The sequence below is a fragment of the Meleagris gallopavo genome, chromosome 14 (assembly GCF_000146605.3).
Source record: "Meleagris gallopavo isolate NT-WF06-2002-E0010 breed Aviagen turkey brand Nicholas breeding stock chromosome 14, Turkey_5.1, whole genome shotgun sequence".
In the NCBI taxonomy this organism is placed as follows: domain Eukaryota; kingdom Metazoa; phylum Chordata; class Aves; order Galliformes; family Phasianidae; genus Meleagris; species Meleagris gallopavo.
In genome coordinates this window covers 8435858-8453255 of record NC_015024.2, presented here as the reverse complement: position 1 = coordinate 8453255, position 17398 = coordinate 8435858, and the positions used below count along the sequence as shown (strand labels likewise).

The 17398-nt window shown below is 37.2% G+C and overlaps 1 protein-coding gene across 16 annotated transcripts in view; it reads right to left on the bottom strand.

The window, feature by feature from the left end:
- Positions 1-17398, bottom strand: part of SLMAP (sarcolemma associated protein) — a 79177-nt gene that overhangs the window by 12170 nt on the left and 49609 nt on the right. For 9 of the 16 annotated variants that reach the window (XM_031555562.1, XM_010718497.3, XM_003210078.4 and 6 more), the window contains 5 exons: positions 12610-12666; positions 9348-9428; positions 9033-9092; positions 2531-2653; positions 1718-1792 (listed from right to left, as the gene is read on the bottom strand). In XM_031555562.1, the coding sequence (XP_031411422.1) occupies positions 1718-1792; positions 2531-2653; positions 9033-9092; positions 9348-9428; positions 12610-12666 (396 nt within the window). Of the gene's footprint in view, positions 1-1717; positions 1793-2530; positions 2654-9032; positions 9093-9347; positions 9429-11179; positions 11312-12609; positions 12667-17398 lie in introns of those variants that run through there. The other 7 variants (XM_010718499.3, XM_010718503.3, XM_010718506.3 and 4 more) reach the window with 3 other exon arrangements.

The window sequence follows — 17398 nt, the reverse complement described above, 5'->3', positions numbered from 1 at the left end:
ACTTGAGATACAAGAATTTCCTTGTTTTACCTATCTGCTCATCTAAGGAGCTTCACACGTAGAGACAGGATTTCAGCTGTTTCTATGACACCCTCTCTTCTGTATGATGAACACAGAAGCCATGTAGCACTGGCTGACCTAAAATACTGATTCCATGAAAATATTTCAAGAAATGTTACTGCATGAGGCTGTCCAGGTTTTTTTCTCCACTACAGTTCAGGGGCTGCCAAGAGAGAACAATGACATCATGGCAACCTTTCCCAAGTTGTGAGATATGCCACACCCTGAGAGTTTGGGAAGCAGCAAGCCCATGACTAACATCAGAATGCCTTAAACTACAGTTTAAGGAGAGAGATGAGCAAAAAACACTTGCAAAACTCACTTGGAAAGTATCCAAGAGACAAAGCCACACTGCAGTTAAGCATGGCTCCAGCAAGCTTCTACTGCTTGTTTTTTTTCTTTACAAGAGAGAAATTGTTTTAAATAGATAAATACATATTTCTTTGCTCTGCATACAACTGCACATCAGACTGTAATTTTTAACTTCTGCTACAGCATTCTTTTCTTAGAAGATTCTCATTACTAGCAGGACAGAATTCAAAATTAATAACTTCTCTGGTTGGAAGGGATGTAAGCTCCTCTACCTTAGAGGAGCAATAGCAGAAGAACTAAATGTGCTTTGCTGACATTCCTATAAAACAGTGCAATCACACAAGCTTCTCAGTGAATGTACCTGGTATACATCAAGTATACATCACATCTCACAACAAACTACTATATATTAAAATATCTTTAGCAAACCATTTTTATCTCCTATGGGGAAAAAAACCATAGATGTTACTACATCTGCCTGTTTGTTCATGTCTTCTAACCATCGTTCTGTTCAAGCTGAACAAGGTATGAAGGTTCTACGTGTTTAACAATCAACAGCTGAATTCACAATTGGCATTCACACTAATGTTTGCTCTAAGGAAGAGTCCTAGTATAACCCTTACTGACTTAAAGGCAGGATAGATAGCCTGTTGACCAGTGAGCTTGAGCTATCACAATTCTTTTAAAACAGCAGGCAACACAAGGAGGTAGGTGAAGCTGAGGTATTCAACAAATCCATATCAAGACAGACTTGATTAGTTCCACTCTTTCTGTCAACACAGAGCTTCACTAGTTTGCAAATGAGAGCTTTTGTGTCATGAATAAGAGTTACAAAAATCACTGGATTTGATTCTGCTGTAATTATTGTGGGCTGAACGAAGCATGATAGTGGTCATACTGTTTTTCATAGAGCACAGTGTCCCTGCTGAAGAAATTGTACAGCATACTAAGGTTAAATGCAGATTTGGAGGGATTAAAAATGATTCAAGAGGATTCTACCAATAAAGTGAAGAGACTGGGAAGAACAAAAGGATAAGGCCTCTGAATGTTTAAGGAGAAGGTAAAACTGTCATAGTAAGAATCCCTGGATCATTCAAAGCTGACAAAAACTGAAGAGAGAGGGAGAAGAGGAATATGTTACAGATAACTTCTGCATTTAGTTACAACTAAAAATAGAAATTGACAGGTAATATTTTAAACTATAATTCAGAGATATTAGTAAAAAAAAAAAATTGGATTTAAAACATTCACTTAACATTTTCCTTAATTGTGCTTATAACAACACGAAAACAGCTAAAGCTGTATATTTTCCCTAGGAAAGTGGAGTGAAAAAGTTATTTCTTACCTTGCAGAACATTTATTTGCTTGTTAGATTCTTCAACTTGCACTCTATATGCTCTTCTCTCTTCTTCCAATAATGCTATAAATGAAAGTGAATATGTGCCCAAAAGTTTGTTAGTAAACAGTATTTCAATTTTGTAATTAGCTTTAGTCATGACTTCCTCTTAACCAAAAAGATTAAAACAATCAGATTATTCCAGTAAGTTAAAGCTAGTTAACTGTGTAAGTAGTTTAACAAAAAGACCAAATTAGAGATATTATTCCATTATCATGTAGCATTGCAATTAATTTGAAACTAATACTATCATCTGTCTGATCCAGAAACTACATATGCTAAACGACAACTGGCGTAGGGGTGGGAAGAAAAAAAAGCTGTAAATATCTTTTAGAACACTGAACAATATGTAATTAAAGTAGACTACACTACTTCTTGTTAAAAACAACCAGTTTTGTTGATGACAAAGATACAGCTCCATATTTAGAAGGATGATCACTGAATGCATTATACTACATGCATTATCTGACTGAAATATGGATGAATCAATAATTCTAGAATATATTTGATAAGGATGAAATGTATGGAGCTCACATATGTATTCAGTACTATGAAAATAAGTTGGTCATTCTTGAATGAAAAAGTCAGGGGCTCAATCTGACTGATTATATATTAGAAGAAACAAAACAAACTTTCTGTGCAGGAAATGGGAGTGTTAGGAACCAAATCTAACAATCAACAAAACCAGAACCACTTCTAAGACTATCTGATAAATACAATTTTCAAGGATACCCTACATAACCAACTTGATTGGGGTCTCACCTTGAAGTTCAAAGCATTTTTGTTTACTTGTTCTAGCTAGCTCTTGGGCTTCAATCAGCTCCTTGTGCAGCTGCTGAATTTCTTGCTTAGCCTCAGTCTCTGATTGTGCACCCTGAAGTTCATCTGATAAAAGAACATTTCCTTTAAAGCATACATTTCTACAACAGTTTATTCTGCACTATTATATGATGTCTGATGATTTTCTGTTCAAATAATCCAGAGTTAATTAAGTAAACTCAAAATTGGATTAGGTAAATATTAGGAAAAATATTAATATATTTTAAAAGGAGGAAAACATACATACTTTAAAATATTAATTATAAAAACATGCAGTAAAATAAAAAGAACACACAAATTCAAGAGTTTTTAAAAATACTGTATTGATTAGCAAAGCTGCCTGTATTGACATAAAAGGAGAAACAATCAGCAAGACAATCCTTGACTCCTTGACTACATTAACTACTTATCTTCTTTTAAAAGGAAGCCACTGTAACCTCCTCCCCCAACACACACTTTGAGCAAGGACTCCATGCCACCCAACCCCCAAGCCCACTCTGCTCGCTCCCCACCTCTCCTTCTGTGAGCTACAAGAAAATGAAAAACTTAGGGAATTCAATAGAACAAAATGAAGAAAAGGTTAGGATGAGAACACGGCCTCAAGTTGTGCCAGGGGTTTGAACTGGGTATCAGGAAGAGTCGCTTAACAAAAAGTGCAGTCGTGCACTGGAATGGGCTGCTCAGGTAGGTGGTGGCATTGCCAGCTGTGTTTTTTCAGACAGGCAGACGTGGTGTTTAGTGACACTGGTTAGTGTGGACTTGTGGTGTGAGATGATGGTTGAATCTGGTGACCCTACAGGTCTTCTCCTACCTTAGTGATTCTGTGGTTCAATGGAGACCCGTTTGTTTCCTTCAGTGACCTTTAAGGGCCAGATTTTGCCCTTAAATATTTTATTAGACTTGAATTATTAAGCACATCTTTAATACAATCAGGTATCTAAATATCCAACCACGTGAAACTGAATAATCAAAATACATGTTCTTCCCTGCAAGCTTTGTATTAATTGCATGCATACAAAATACCTCTTGGGATTGATTACAGGAAATGACGTACAGTCGTGGAAGTCAAATACTTTTAAAGCTGAGGTTTTTTGATCACTTAAATCATACAGAAGAAGAAAAATATGTATTTGTCATCTAATGGGTGCAAATTAGGAATTAGATGCAGAAACATAAAGAGGGAGACAACACCCTAGCCTGCAGGCATCTGTAATATCAGGAACGGAAGGCAAGAAGCAATTTTGGACCAAATTCTCCCTAAGCAGCGCCTGTGCAGAAAGATCTGTCGTAAGTACAAGCAGCACTACTAGACAACATAGTTAGAGAAATAAACCTTTATACCACAAATGACAGAATCATAGCTGTTGGAAGGTCCTTTGGAGACTGTCAAGCCCAACCCCCTGCTAAAGCACGTTCCCTACAGCAGCTCACGCAGGTAGGCTTCCAGACAGCTCTTGAATATCTCCAGAGAAAGTCTCCACAACCTCTCTAGGCAGCCGGTTCCAGTGCGCTGTCACCCTCTAAGTAAAAAAGGTTTGCTTATGCTCAGACAGAACTTGCCGTGTTCCAGCTTGTGCCCTAAGCCCCTTGTTCCGCCTCTGGGCACTGCTGAAAAGCACCTGGCCCCATCCATTTGACTCTTACTCTTTCGATATTTATAAGCATTGATAAGATCCCCCTTCAGTCTCCGCTTCTCCAGGCTGAACAGCCCCAGGTCTCTGAAGTCTTTCCTCATAAGGGAAATGCTCCAGGCCCCTCGCTGTGGTCCTCCTCTGGATACTCCCAGCAGTTCCCTGCCTTTCTTGAACTGAGGAGCCCAGAACTAGAAACAGCACTCCAGATGTGGTCTCATCAGGGCAAAATAGAGGGGAAGGATCACTTCCCTTGACCTGTTGACCATCATCTTTTTAATGCACCCAGGCCAGGTGAGAAGGGTAAAGGAGGAAAATCAGTGAAACAGTTCAGGGGACATCATGAAAAACAGGAAAGGCAGAACAAGAAGGTACACACATTGCACAGCCCTATGGTTGATAAACATCCATCGCTACAGATTTAAGATGAAGTCAGACTGCAGAGAATAAAAACCCAAAAGGTAAATTATGTTTTCTTCATTAAGGAAACTAATGAAATTATTCTAAAGTTCTCTTTCTGTGTTCCTCTAAGAGGCTGTGTCTTTCCCATTCTCATAGTAATGAATTAATCAAGGGGCAGAGATATGGAAACACATGCACTTTTAGGCTTTTTCAGAACAAAATTATGAGAGCAGAAAGTACAAAGAGGACCCAATTTTTCATCCAAATACTTTCTTTTATAAGCTTATTATAATTTCTAGTCCGGATTTCTCTTTACTGGAGATGTTTTGTTCCTAGCTTCTCATGGATAAAGATTTGTGGCAATTAGTCCTTAATGAGACTGCTCAGAAGAAATGGATGAGGGAGTTGACAAATTGTGTTCAAATTAAAGAAGCATAAAGAAGCAGTGTCCCAAATCAAATAATAGACACACTAAATGAACATCCTAGTGGACAGCATTTTCAAATCAGTGAAAGGACACATCATGAAAGATGACATGGCTTTAAAGGAGATGAGGAATTCAATTTATGGGACAGCATAATCAATTTAGCAGAGAGACAACGTGTCAAGGCAGGAACTCTTTCCTACTCAAACGCAATAGGGTAGTTTCCAACACCTGACAAGCTTCTAAACCAAAAGCTAATAAATATAATCACAACTATGGGAAAAAAAAACAGGTTTTCAGTCTCACACAAACTGACAATTTCTTTCATGCCTTCTAGTGCAAAGCAAGCATCACGTCAGTGCTAACACTGAGATTAGAAAAACAGTATCTTGATGGTATTGCTATATTCATAACCAGTAAAACTACTGCTGGGTTTAGACATAATCCATCACGCATTCAATACTGGAGTAACTGTTCTCAGAAATCTAAGCACGGTTCTACCATTAAGGTAATTTTTAAAAAAACCACCAAATTAACAAACAACAACAAAAAACACCCATCCTCACAGAAAGTTTTTATCTGTGACCAGATTTTTTGCTATCTTGTAAAAGATTCTTCACCCCACTTTTCCCACACATATCCCAACACACTCATGTTTCCCTTAACACCAGATTGTTCATCTTTAACTTTTCCTCTACTGGTAGATTAAAAAAAAAATAAAAAAGAATAGTTAATGCAATCTGTAACAAATCATTCTCAGAGTACATTAAACTCCTTCTCCCTCAAAAAGAAGTCTACCCCATAGGTCAGTTTTGAGGAAAAGCAACTATTTCCAGATCATTAAAGATTACGACAGCGTGTGAAGGTATTTTTTCCATCTAACATAAACTTAGGTTTTGCAACCTCAGAACCGATAAAGTTTTAGTTAAAAAGACCAACAATTCTGAGATTAAATCAACATTTACAAGCATTTAGATATTAACTAAGCTCTGTTTACGTGTTTGTCTTTATATTTTTGTTTTGATAGGAGAGCTTATAGAGGCCCGCACAGGCTGTGATGTAGATTCATGTCTTAGCCATATGCCTGGCCTGTGGTAGCAATAGGCTGGTATTTCTCCCAAGTCTCACATCAGTTCCCTTTCAGAGTAGGACATGATTTCTGAGGTTACTCAGATGAATATTTTCAGAGTATTCATGTGATCCAGATAAGACAATGAAAAACCCAAGTTATCTTCAGCTTTGTAAGATTCACAGAAAACTTATCATACTGAATGGCTTGGATTGGAAGGGACCTAAGGACCATCAAGTCCCAACCCTCTGCCACAGGCAGGGTTGCCAGCTGCCAGTACTGATTAAGTACTAACTCAGATTTTTTTGCCACCTAAGAACATTTGTCGCACACGAGATATATAGTTGGCTATTACTGCAACAATTAAAAAATGGTTATCAAACTTTCCACTGCTGATTCTCAGTGTTTATTAACTAAACTAACACTATTCAGAGAACTAAACTATTCAGTAAACATTTTTTAATAAGATCCCATGGATCAATGTTGGACTTACTAACAAACACGCGGAAGTTGACAAGATCATTGAACTTCCAATGGCATTTATTGCTTCTAACCATCTGTTCAACATATACTGGTTTTCAGCTTTGCAATTTTTCTTGGTAATAAGTAGTCACAGGCAGCCTATATAGAAATGTCTAAGGAACTCTTATAAATGGCCCATAGAGATGTTTACCTCTTGAACAAAACAAGCAGCTCTGCTCATCTGTGCAAGTTTTTCCCCTTCCTCATCTTTGCCAGATTCTGCCTCGTATAAAGTTGAAACAAATCCTGAATGCACTCAGAATTTATTGATGGAAAATACACTTGGAGGAAACTACAGCAATTTAACATCTCATCATTTTCTTGCTCCATGTATTTGTGTTCTACATTCCAGCAGTTAAACAAAAAGGAGCACTGCCTTCTCCAGCAGCCATTTCCGCATTCCAAACAGCTGCCAGATCCGAAATGTTCTCACTCTTCCTTAATTATATGAATGCATAACAAACCCACTTGAAAGTCTTTCTGTGGCAAATAAGATCCTTTTTAGGGTAAAATCAGGCACATGAAGTAGCTCTGACAAAACTGCAAATAAAACTTTGAGCTTAAGGACTCTTCATAAAAATTATACAGGCATATGATTCATTGTACAGATATTTTTAAATGTTTTCATGAGAGCAAAATAGGAATGTCCATAAATAGCCTCAAGAGAAGAAGAGTTATGCTAGTTAATTATAACATGTAATTCAATAGCAAATAGGCATTTTTCAACTGGATGAAGACAAATGAAACAATGCCAAACATCCACATGAGCAAAAGAGTGTTTCCATGTTATAGAAAACTTTAGTCTTTTAAGAGTTCAGTTACTCTTTCTCCTCAGTTTAACATACCCTAGACCACAGGAGTTCAACCTTTTGGCTTGCCTGGACCACACTGAGTGAAGAGGAATAGTCTTGGGCTGCATATATAATATAGTTAATATTTGTAACAAAATGCTTTTTAAACATGTTTTTTTATTAAAACATAAGAAAAATAAGAGGGCAACAAAACCATAAAACTAGCAGGAGTTGGACACGTTCGCTAGATGGAGCAAGTGTAACTACATCCAACCCTTGACAGGACATGCCAACCTTCAAAGCTGAGAAGTAGAATGTTCACAGCCTTACCTCATTCTAGGGCTGCTGATGGCAACCTGACAGAGCCTATGAAGACTTTATTTGCATTTAGGCAGAAGTCAGCCACAGATTTTCAACCTAAGAGTAGCAGGCCTAACTATAGCCTACTTTCAATGTGCCAGCAGAGAACAAATAAGGTATCCAGCCAAACATGAGTAGTCTTCAGTTGGCTACATGGGAGCAGTCATTTTCAGTGATTATATGCACTATTATTTATTGCTATTCATAGAGACATTAACATAAAACCTAAGCGGAAAGTGGTCACTGTCTTGTCTTCAGCATTTAAATTATTTTAAGCTATGTTGAACTGAAATTCACTGGAAAATATCATACTCAATTTTTGGTTTCTTGTCTGAAAAAATATATATACATGTACCATATACTTTTAATTCCTTTCTATCAGAAAATAGGGAAGTGTAAGCAAATAGAGGAAAAAGCTCTTTTACAGTTCTCCTAAATTGAACTATGGTTTCCTGTCTTTCAAAAATACGAAGAGCTGCCACTTTCTTTTTACTTGTGATACCAATGTAAGCATCACTGTATAGATATTATCAAACATATAACAGTACATAAAGCCAAGTTAACTTTCAGTACCCTAAATGTAACAATATCCCACATTATTCAGACCATGAACATGTAAATAGCTTGCTAATTAAGTTTACAGTACAAACGCCTTTAGTACAAACAGCAGTAAATAATATCATTTTAGAAGTATGAAGACCATACCAATGCTCAACAGTCATTCAAAATACAGTTCAAATGAGGAACGCAAGTCTTCACTGCATAAAGATTTTAGAATTTTTATACCACCATGTGCAAACTAGCAGGAGCATTTCTGAAAGTGAGGGAAACTATAGAAGTAAAAGTTGGCAATGCTTAAAAGCATTTCTCAGTAATGGAGGAATCTTCTCCATTCTCTTCTCTCAGTAATTATCAGCCCTAACTTAAGTGAATGCTGATACTATTTCTCAACAGTACTTGAAATTATAACATAAGTTCATAGAACAGCATTGGTAAGTAGAGCAAACTAGCTTTAAGTACAAATTATTCCTATATTAACTCTCAGCAGCACGCTTTTATACCATCCAAATGAGACATTATTAATATTTAAGTTCAATTCTTCTTTACTAACACGATCTAAGTATTTCATGAGTCTCAGTATTAACACACATTTGATTAAAAAAACAAAACAGAAACATTAATTTACAAATACAGATTATGTATTTATATGTAGACCATGTATTTAAACTTACAAAAATAAATTTACCTTTCAGAAGAGCTACTTTAGCAATAGGTTCATTTAGATCTTGGTCATCCATTTGGGCATCTGGAAAAAACAACATTTTAAGAAAACAGGCAGATTGTTGACAGTTTTCACATTTGTATTCTTTAAGTAAAGAAGCTTTTATATTTTTCTTATTTTACAGCAGTTTCTTATAAGGTTGAAAGCAGACAATGCTGCTTAAAATGTATGTGTCTCATAATACATAACACAAGCCTTCTCCACTCTTAAAAAATGCTCACGATTAAGTGATTCAATTCAAACTATTTAGATTTTGCAAGGCTTCAGTTCAATGTTTACCTGTAGTGTCGTCGCTGCTTTTTTCCTTGCTCGGACTAAGAGTGTCTGACAAGTCTGACTCTCTCACTCTTGCTTGGTTCTCTGTAAGAGACAGGGAGAATCAAGTACAGTGTAAATGCTTTGTTCCTGACTTATATATATATATGTATATATGTACATATATATATGACAGCTAAATGTCACTAGAAAGAAGAACTGAAGAAAGCTCTTAAAAACCTGATGTTTGCTTATTTCTTCATAAACCTGAGGTAAAATGGATTCAGTTTTACTGAACTCATTAATCTAGCCTACCATCTAATTGGGGATGCAACTGTCTCATGCACAGCTTGAACTTTTGTGTATAGCTGTATTCTTGCCAGTTGGAACTCTTTGCAAAAGCTGATTGTTTTATCCAATCAGAGAACAAATACGAAAAGAGATATAGAACAATGCAGATACTGTTATGAGGCAGAAATAAAATGCTGTGATGAATAAAACTGTTTCAGTATTTTGAACAAAAAAATAATAGCAGCAAGCCTTGTATATACTGTTCTGTAGAAAAAAAAAAAAAGTGTAGCATGAATCAATAAAGAATACACTAACTAGATTATATAAAGAATTTTCAGTTTAGACTGTATTTCCAGAAGGCAGTTGCTATGCTTTTTCCACCAAAAAAGAAAAACCCAAAAAACCCACAAACAAACAAACAAAAAAAAAGAGACCCAAACCTTAACAGTATAACTAGTCACATACAACCCACCACATCATCACATTCAGCTTAATGAAGCTATGCATCCTTCTCACCACTTCCCAATTTTTAATGAGGAACATATTTTCAGAAGGTGAGGTGACTCCTGTAAGACAGTTCAGCAGCTACAAAGTCACCAACATGCAAGTGAAGCTGAATAGAGGGAAGCCTTTCTTGGCTAACTATGTGCACCCAGCCTTGGTCTGACAGCATTGCTGCCTCAGATTAACGCATGTTCTACCTGAGTATGATACCCAGGTAAAGAGAGTGACATGCACACACACCAAAGGCATCGTTATGACATTATATATGGTAGGAGTGATGCCTGTGTATGTGGAAAAAGCACAGTGAATGCAATTTCTTCACATACAGATAGTGTAGATGCAAAGAAAAGTGCCAGAGGAGGACCAGGAACAGTAATAAGCAATAAGGTGTGTTACATGAATAGTGTTAGAAACCACTGACAACAAGCAATAAGCACAACAAGGAAGGAGTTATGAGGAAGTCTGGGGGCATTGCTTCTACAAGTAACAAGAGAATAAAAGGAACTGAATGCCCCCTAAACAAGAAGTCAAAAATAAAAATGTGCAACACTGAGAAACAAGCAAGATGACAGGTTAACAGCAAGAAAGCATTTTTGTTATCTAACGTGAAGAGTCTTCTTTCTTCGTGCTGGAACACAAACTTTGAAACAGAACAGAAGATGACAAGTACAAGCAAAGTAGCCGATCAAGAGCCAGGCTCTTCCTATTTCAATAGGACTGAAATCACTGGAGAGGGAGAAGGGGAAAGCATCCTGACACAGTGCATTAGGGGTTCAGGCCTGGCAGCTTTCCCAAACATAAATCATATGCCTTCAGCTGACTTCAAAGCTCACAGTGACTGAAGCAGTTAGGGAATTTGATGGCTGGGGTGGTTCTTCGCTAAGTGAAAACAGTACTGCCCCAGTTTAGAAGTGTTATTCCCTAAAAACAAATTCTGAAGACGTCACAATACAGAGCATTTTACATGTATCAAATAGAATTAAACCCACAAGACCGCCACGAAAACCATAAAAAAAATTTAAACCTTAGATACAAAGAAAAGTATATCCTGAAAGCCTCACCCATGCCGTCTGTCTTAGTGGCCAGTCCAGGAGTGTGAAGCTGAGCAGTATCTGCATCCAACTAACCTTACCATATCAGGTCATACATGGACACGGCTTCCTTGCTCTGTGCTAAGTGGAGCAGCGTGAGCTCCAAGCCCACATTAATTCTCTCTCCCCCTCTCCTCCCTCCCACGCTCCCTCCCACTTGCTCTCAGGTACAACTGCCTCCCCTCCCCCTCTCCCCCTGATCCAGGCACCAAGAGCAGGCACCAGAGGAAAGACGTGCAAATGTAAGTGTCGGAAATGGCAGAAGTAAAAAAGACAGATGGCTTAGAACCCTGCTTCCTATGCTGCAACCACAGTCTAAAGCAGAAAACCCATTTCTATACTAAGTTGTTTCACAGCAGTTGTTTCTATTTCCCATAATAAAACTGAGCTGAATAAATATAACCAAAATGATGAAGTATATTAAAACGTGTTGACATCATACGTACTTGAAGAGTTCGAATACATTAGCAAACACTAAAAATAGCTTGTGGTACTGCAAGTTAACTGGCATGCAAGTGTTAAGTTACAGTTATTGTATGCATTCTTTTGCCAAATATGGCACGTTGTCTATAGTTTGCACACCTACAGAAACAAATTAAAGGTGCAATTTCATACAGAAGGAGAAAAGTCTCCAAAGCACCAGGACTTTAGCCAAGTTCGGTGCACTAACACTTTGCAGAAGGACAAAGAAATGTGTTAGCATGTCTAGACATTCATAAAAAGCTACAGAAGCGGAGTCAGCCTGCAAGTCCAACTTTACGTTATTAGACACACAGGAAATAGTGACCTACATACTTCAAAACTTTTCTTTTTTTTGCAGTTTTGACACTGCAAGATAACAATCACTGTTTCTTGGCAAGATAAATCTTGTCAAACTAAATCTTCGTATTTCACTTGTTTTATACTGAAAAGAAGTTGGAGATGCACATTTATAGCTTGCTTGCAAAAGACAAACTTAGGAGGTTGTTGTTCTGAAATAATTACCAGGGGTAAGTTACAAACAGATCAAACTGAAACACACTTTCATTTACATCTTAAGTCAGACTAAACATTATTTCTCTTTCCTTCTCTAACTAAAACAAGTTTGAATTTATGCTGGCACAAGAGATTCTAATCAATTTTCAAAAAATATGTATTGTACTTTCAATTAAAAAAAAAGTACATTCTGGTAAAAACTTAGTTGAGAAAAGTTCATGCAATCCATCCTTGAAAATTGTTTCCTTTCAACCTTTTTACTCTACAACAGCATTGAGGTCAGTACACAACATACCTCCCCCTTTCATTGATTGTTTTTATTACATGAATATTCAACAAAACAAACAGCCAGTTTAAGAGAGAACATGCATTAAGGCCACATAAAAACCATGCTTCAAAACACTTAAATAATCCATAAATCTAACCTTTCAAAAGCTTTGTTTCTTCCACTTTGGTTAGATGTCCTTCATCTATGATCTTGTCTGCCAAACAAAATAAGTGTTACTTTCCAGGCTCAAATTAAGCAAGCTTTTCCCTGCACACATCTATGCAGACCACATTCCATGACCAAATTAAAAGCTGACAGTATTACTTTCTACTCAGGCTTGAACAACAACTTTATTCTGGCATGGAATAATGAAACAAAGCACTCAAACCTAGTAAAAAACGTTGAGATAAAGTACATAATTATATGTCCTCTGCAATTTGTTAACTTCCATTAATGTTCCAGTTCACTAATGAAAAGTTACAATTGTTTTTTAAAATGAACTTTTTTTCCCCCAATCTGAGAGCAAAAAACAGTAAATATCTCCAATTTTAAATTTTCAAAAATAAGGATCCTGAGAGCTGTTTGCTTGAAATGAACACCCATCAAATACAGCAGAAATCTAGAAAGACACCACAGTGAGAGCAATTGAGAAGCCACCTCCACATCACAACTGCTTCATCACTGCCCACGAGGAACACAGGAACGTCCTTTCTTAGTTTATAATGTTCAGAGCACTGAACAAACACACCACAGTCAGGTTCCCCAGTGAGTTGGCGTAGCACTGGCAGGGAAGTCTATCCACTTATGTCAGGTGGTAAAACACACCTAAGACACCTGAGTTTTAGACTGGACTGTTAACATCTTCTTACTGCAGTGAGCACACAAAGGCAAACAGTATGACCATGTGAAGAACAGGCTTGGATTTATCAAAGACACCAAAAGGACTACTGAACCAGCAATTAACTTCTTTCTTGTTACAAGATTTCATTATTTCAAGTTTCTTCACAACGAGGTGATGCCAACACCCAAAGTGACTGAGGGTCACATATCTCACAGATCGTATCGTCAATTACAGTGCAGCAATGTTCTGCTGAAAGCATTTCCCAGGGCTACTAACAGCCAGTGGAACGCTGGGCTTGCAGCTGCTGGATCCATGACAGCCCAGCAGAGCTGAGCTGAGCGCTCACAGCAGGTAACCAAGACTCAGGGAAGACAGGGCAGACAGTGTGCACAGGAGGTCAGACTGAAACAAGCTGAAGGGCAGCAAATCCTTCTCCATTTTTTTAAGTTAAATATAGTGAGCTCAGTCGGCATTCTGAGCTTCAAGGAGTCTGAAGATTAAGAAGTCTCTGTGTGACTCGGGCAGCACGCTGCTGTGCCCATGACAAGCTAAGGACAGCAGCAGGCCAAGAGCTGACGGGAGACAGCTTTTTCAGCCATGGATGGAAAAGGACAAGCTCTGAGGCATAAAAACCTGAGCTCTGAACAACTGCTTGCATGGCTGGAAACTTGTCCCATCCCATTCCCGCCCCCCCAAGCAGACAAACCAGCCTGTAAGAGACAGACCATCCATCTGTTCTTGGCTGCAAATACCGTCCTCCAGTATTTTTACAAGATTTCAGGAATACTGTTTCAGAAAAAGTAATGAAGAGCGCTCCATATTTTCAGGACTGAATTCAGGTCTCAGCAGACTGCAGGAGATCACTTGTCATCCAGCTTGTGTTTATCAGAGCTGAGAGTCCCTGAGCCTGGGAGACAACAGCAGGCACCAAGCTTCTGCAGCCACAAGTGAAGAGAGACTCAAAGGTTTCGTGAGCCCTAAAAAAAAAATAAATCTAAAGAAAAGCCTTTGTGTGTGGCTTTTCCAGGACTCATCTGAGGGTGGAAGAGGGGGGTCATAGTAGGAACACAGCAAGAAAAAAACTGAAGAATTCTGCTTTAACGTTTAAAAAAATAAACGGAACGTAAAAACACTGCACTCAAAGTAGCTATCAATTTCTTGATCTCAAGGGCTGATCAACTGTATGCTGGGTGGTTAGCTTAAGATACACTTCTATAACTAGTTTACAGAAGAAAATTTGGCTTCATGTACTGACAGATTCCGAAGTCTTTGCATTGTTCTGTTAAAATCAGAGTAACTGTAACACAGAACAAATAAATTAATCTTATTGACCCCACTGCTTTCCCAAACTCTCTGAACTTTGGCAGCAGCAGCTCCTTACATTTTTAATAATTGTTCATTTTTATGACTAAAGAAAAAAATCTGCAGATTTAACACAGTTATTTTATTTTTTCACAGTGGTTGAATGTTTTCTGATGTCCACTGTGGCAGTTTTAATTTCAATATTTGTGTGAAAGTTATCCTCCCAACGTTGGTCCAGCAGTAACACTGAAGACCTCTTGTACAGAATGACCCAAGGGTGGTACAGAAAGCATTTTCCACTTGGTGGCTGACGCTTCTCATAGTTTAAAAAGAGAGTAAACATTCTATGTGTTTTAAAAATAAAGCTTTAGTATAGTTCAAAGTCAACATAAAATATTTTATTCCACACGATTAAGAATACTTAGATAATAAATAGAAAACTGAATGTTGACATCATTAAACTAAACAGCATCTTATACTGCTGTTCTGTATACTGCCCTCCCTACTCACTAAAGACAGCAGAATGCAGATGGCAATCAGAAATTCAAAGTTAAAGTCAATATACCTGCATCTTACTTTTTTTTCCCCACATATCTGCATCTTTCCATATTACTATTTCACAAAAAAACATCTTCATATACTTGATCATTTTAATTTGAAAAAAAAACAAATCTACATTTCTGCTGAATCAAGATAAGCATTTTTGGTCACCAAAAAATAAAAGAGGGTGAGGATCCTAGCTTTAACTTCTGGAAGAAATTATTTTGATTTTTCATGTCATCCAGAAATTACTTACTAAAAACCAAAGAGTTGCTGATATGTATAATAATTAAAAATATTTTTTACTGAAATAATTTCTATGAGGTTAAGCACTGCATTTCACCTTTATGCCAATTTCTCTCATTTAAATTTAAGAAATCCCCTTTAGATTTAGGTTGCCTATTACTGTCGCAATTTGATTTTCAAGATATCTGGACATTACATGATTATTTAAATAAATGCCCCCGCTCAATGTATTTGTGTTTTTCTATCAAATTAATCTTTCGAGGAAGCCAGCTTTGAAGACCAGTTAAAGGAAACCTGGTCCTCAGCACTAATTTCAAACCACCGGAAAAAAGTTCTACTGAACAGCTCTAATTTCCAATGGATTTATGGCCTGTGGGTGAGAAAAGCTGGGAGCAGCCACTCAATCTATTAAATACCTACTCTGTTTTATAGAAGTAGAATAATAAAAAGAAACAGAATTTTAAAAGTGCAAGAGTGGACTTAGTAAAATGGCAAAAGATTAACTTGCATTTAAAATCATAAATGTAAAATCATCAAATGGAAAAAAATAAGGTCCCAAGGAGAAAAATAGGAGCAAAATATAGGAAGTTGGCACAGCACTGACTCTCCTGTCTATTAATCATAACCACGTTTGGCAATAACTCATGCCCTGTACTAATTAGAAGAAGGTAGCTTTTATTTTTTTGCTATTGACATCACAGGATTTCACCAGTGATTACTGAAAGAAGTTATGAAACGAGCAGCAAGTGACTGGATGTAATGATCAGAAAGTAGCACACTTCTCAGACCATTCAGTGCATCATTTCATAACATTTCAGATTTTGCAGAGCAAGGAAAGTTACTGGACCATGTTGCAAGGTCTGCTCTATTAAGAAAACTCAAACAAAACAAAAATGAAAAAGCCAGTTTCTATGAAGATAAGCACCAGTGCTGCACTGCAACTACGATTTTAGGAGTCCTGCTGTTTCTTCCCTACTGAAATACCAACTTAGCTGGAGTATCTTGAGACATCTGACTGCTGTCAACTGATATGCACTTTCAATTGCCTTGTATGTCTGTGGCAGTTCTTTATACAGAATATTAGATTATTTGGTCATTTAATTCCCCTTCTCATGCTACCTTACATACTTCTATTTCCTTGACTCAAGGCATTTTTCTTCATTCTGCTGCTCATGTTTTTCTGATTTAACTGCTTCTTCCCCACAACTAGACATGCATACTCTCTTCTTTACATAGCAGAAGTCAGAACTTTCTCAACAAACTGCATCATGCTTCTCTTTTCTTCTTAGATTTCTCTTATGGTTTGCAAATCCTATCGTTTCAAATTTACATAAGACTACTTAAATATGCAACTCCAATTTCAGAATGTTATCTTATTAATAAACCTGGTCCTTTCCTAAGGAATACATAAGCATTAGGAGGAGGAAGCTTAGTATAGCTAACTATGCATTCTTCCTCAATACTGCCAATCTCTGTGATATTGTCCTACAATTCAATATTTGCAGCCTATCTTAGACTCTGATGACCCCATTAGCTACCAACCTTCACTGCTGCAGCAGCAGGACTAACTAAGAGGATAGCTTTCACAAACAGAATTAAAATAATAGACCCAAAAGTTTTTTAACTTCATGATTTTGTGGGGCCTGTCTAAATATACGTGGATTTGAGAAAGGTAAACTTTTAGTCCAACAACAAACACATGAGCTGCTGAACGTAAATCTCTCATACGTAGCAGTAAAAGCCTACACTGTCACAAAAACGCAGAATGCTAAAGTCAGAAAGTTAATATATTTTACTACTTCAATTGCACGTTAAAATCTTTTACTAAATTTTGATGGTGGCTTCTCCTTCTCCATAGCAAGAAGACTGCTGACATTTACTTTGCAAAGCTGGTGCTGCTACAAGTTTTGCTAATGCCCAAACAATGAGAACAGTCAACCAGTTCATATCTGAACATCACTCAGAGTACCCTTTTTTCAGTGTAGACCAAAAAAATAATCAAACTTTGAACTTCAGT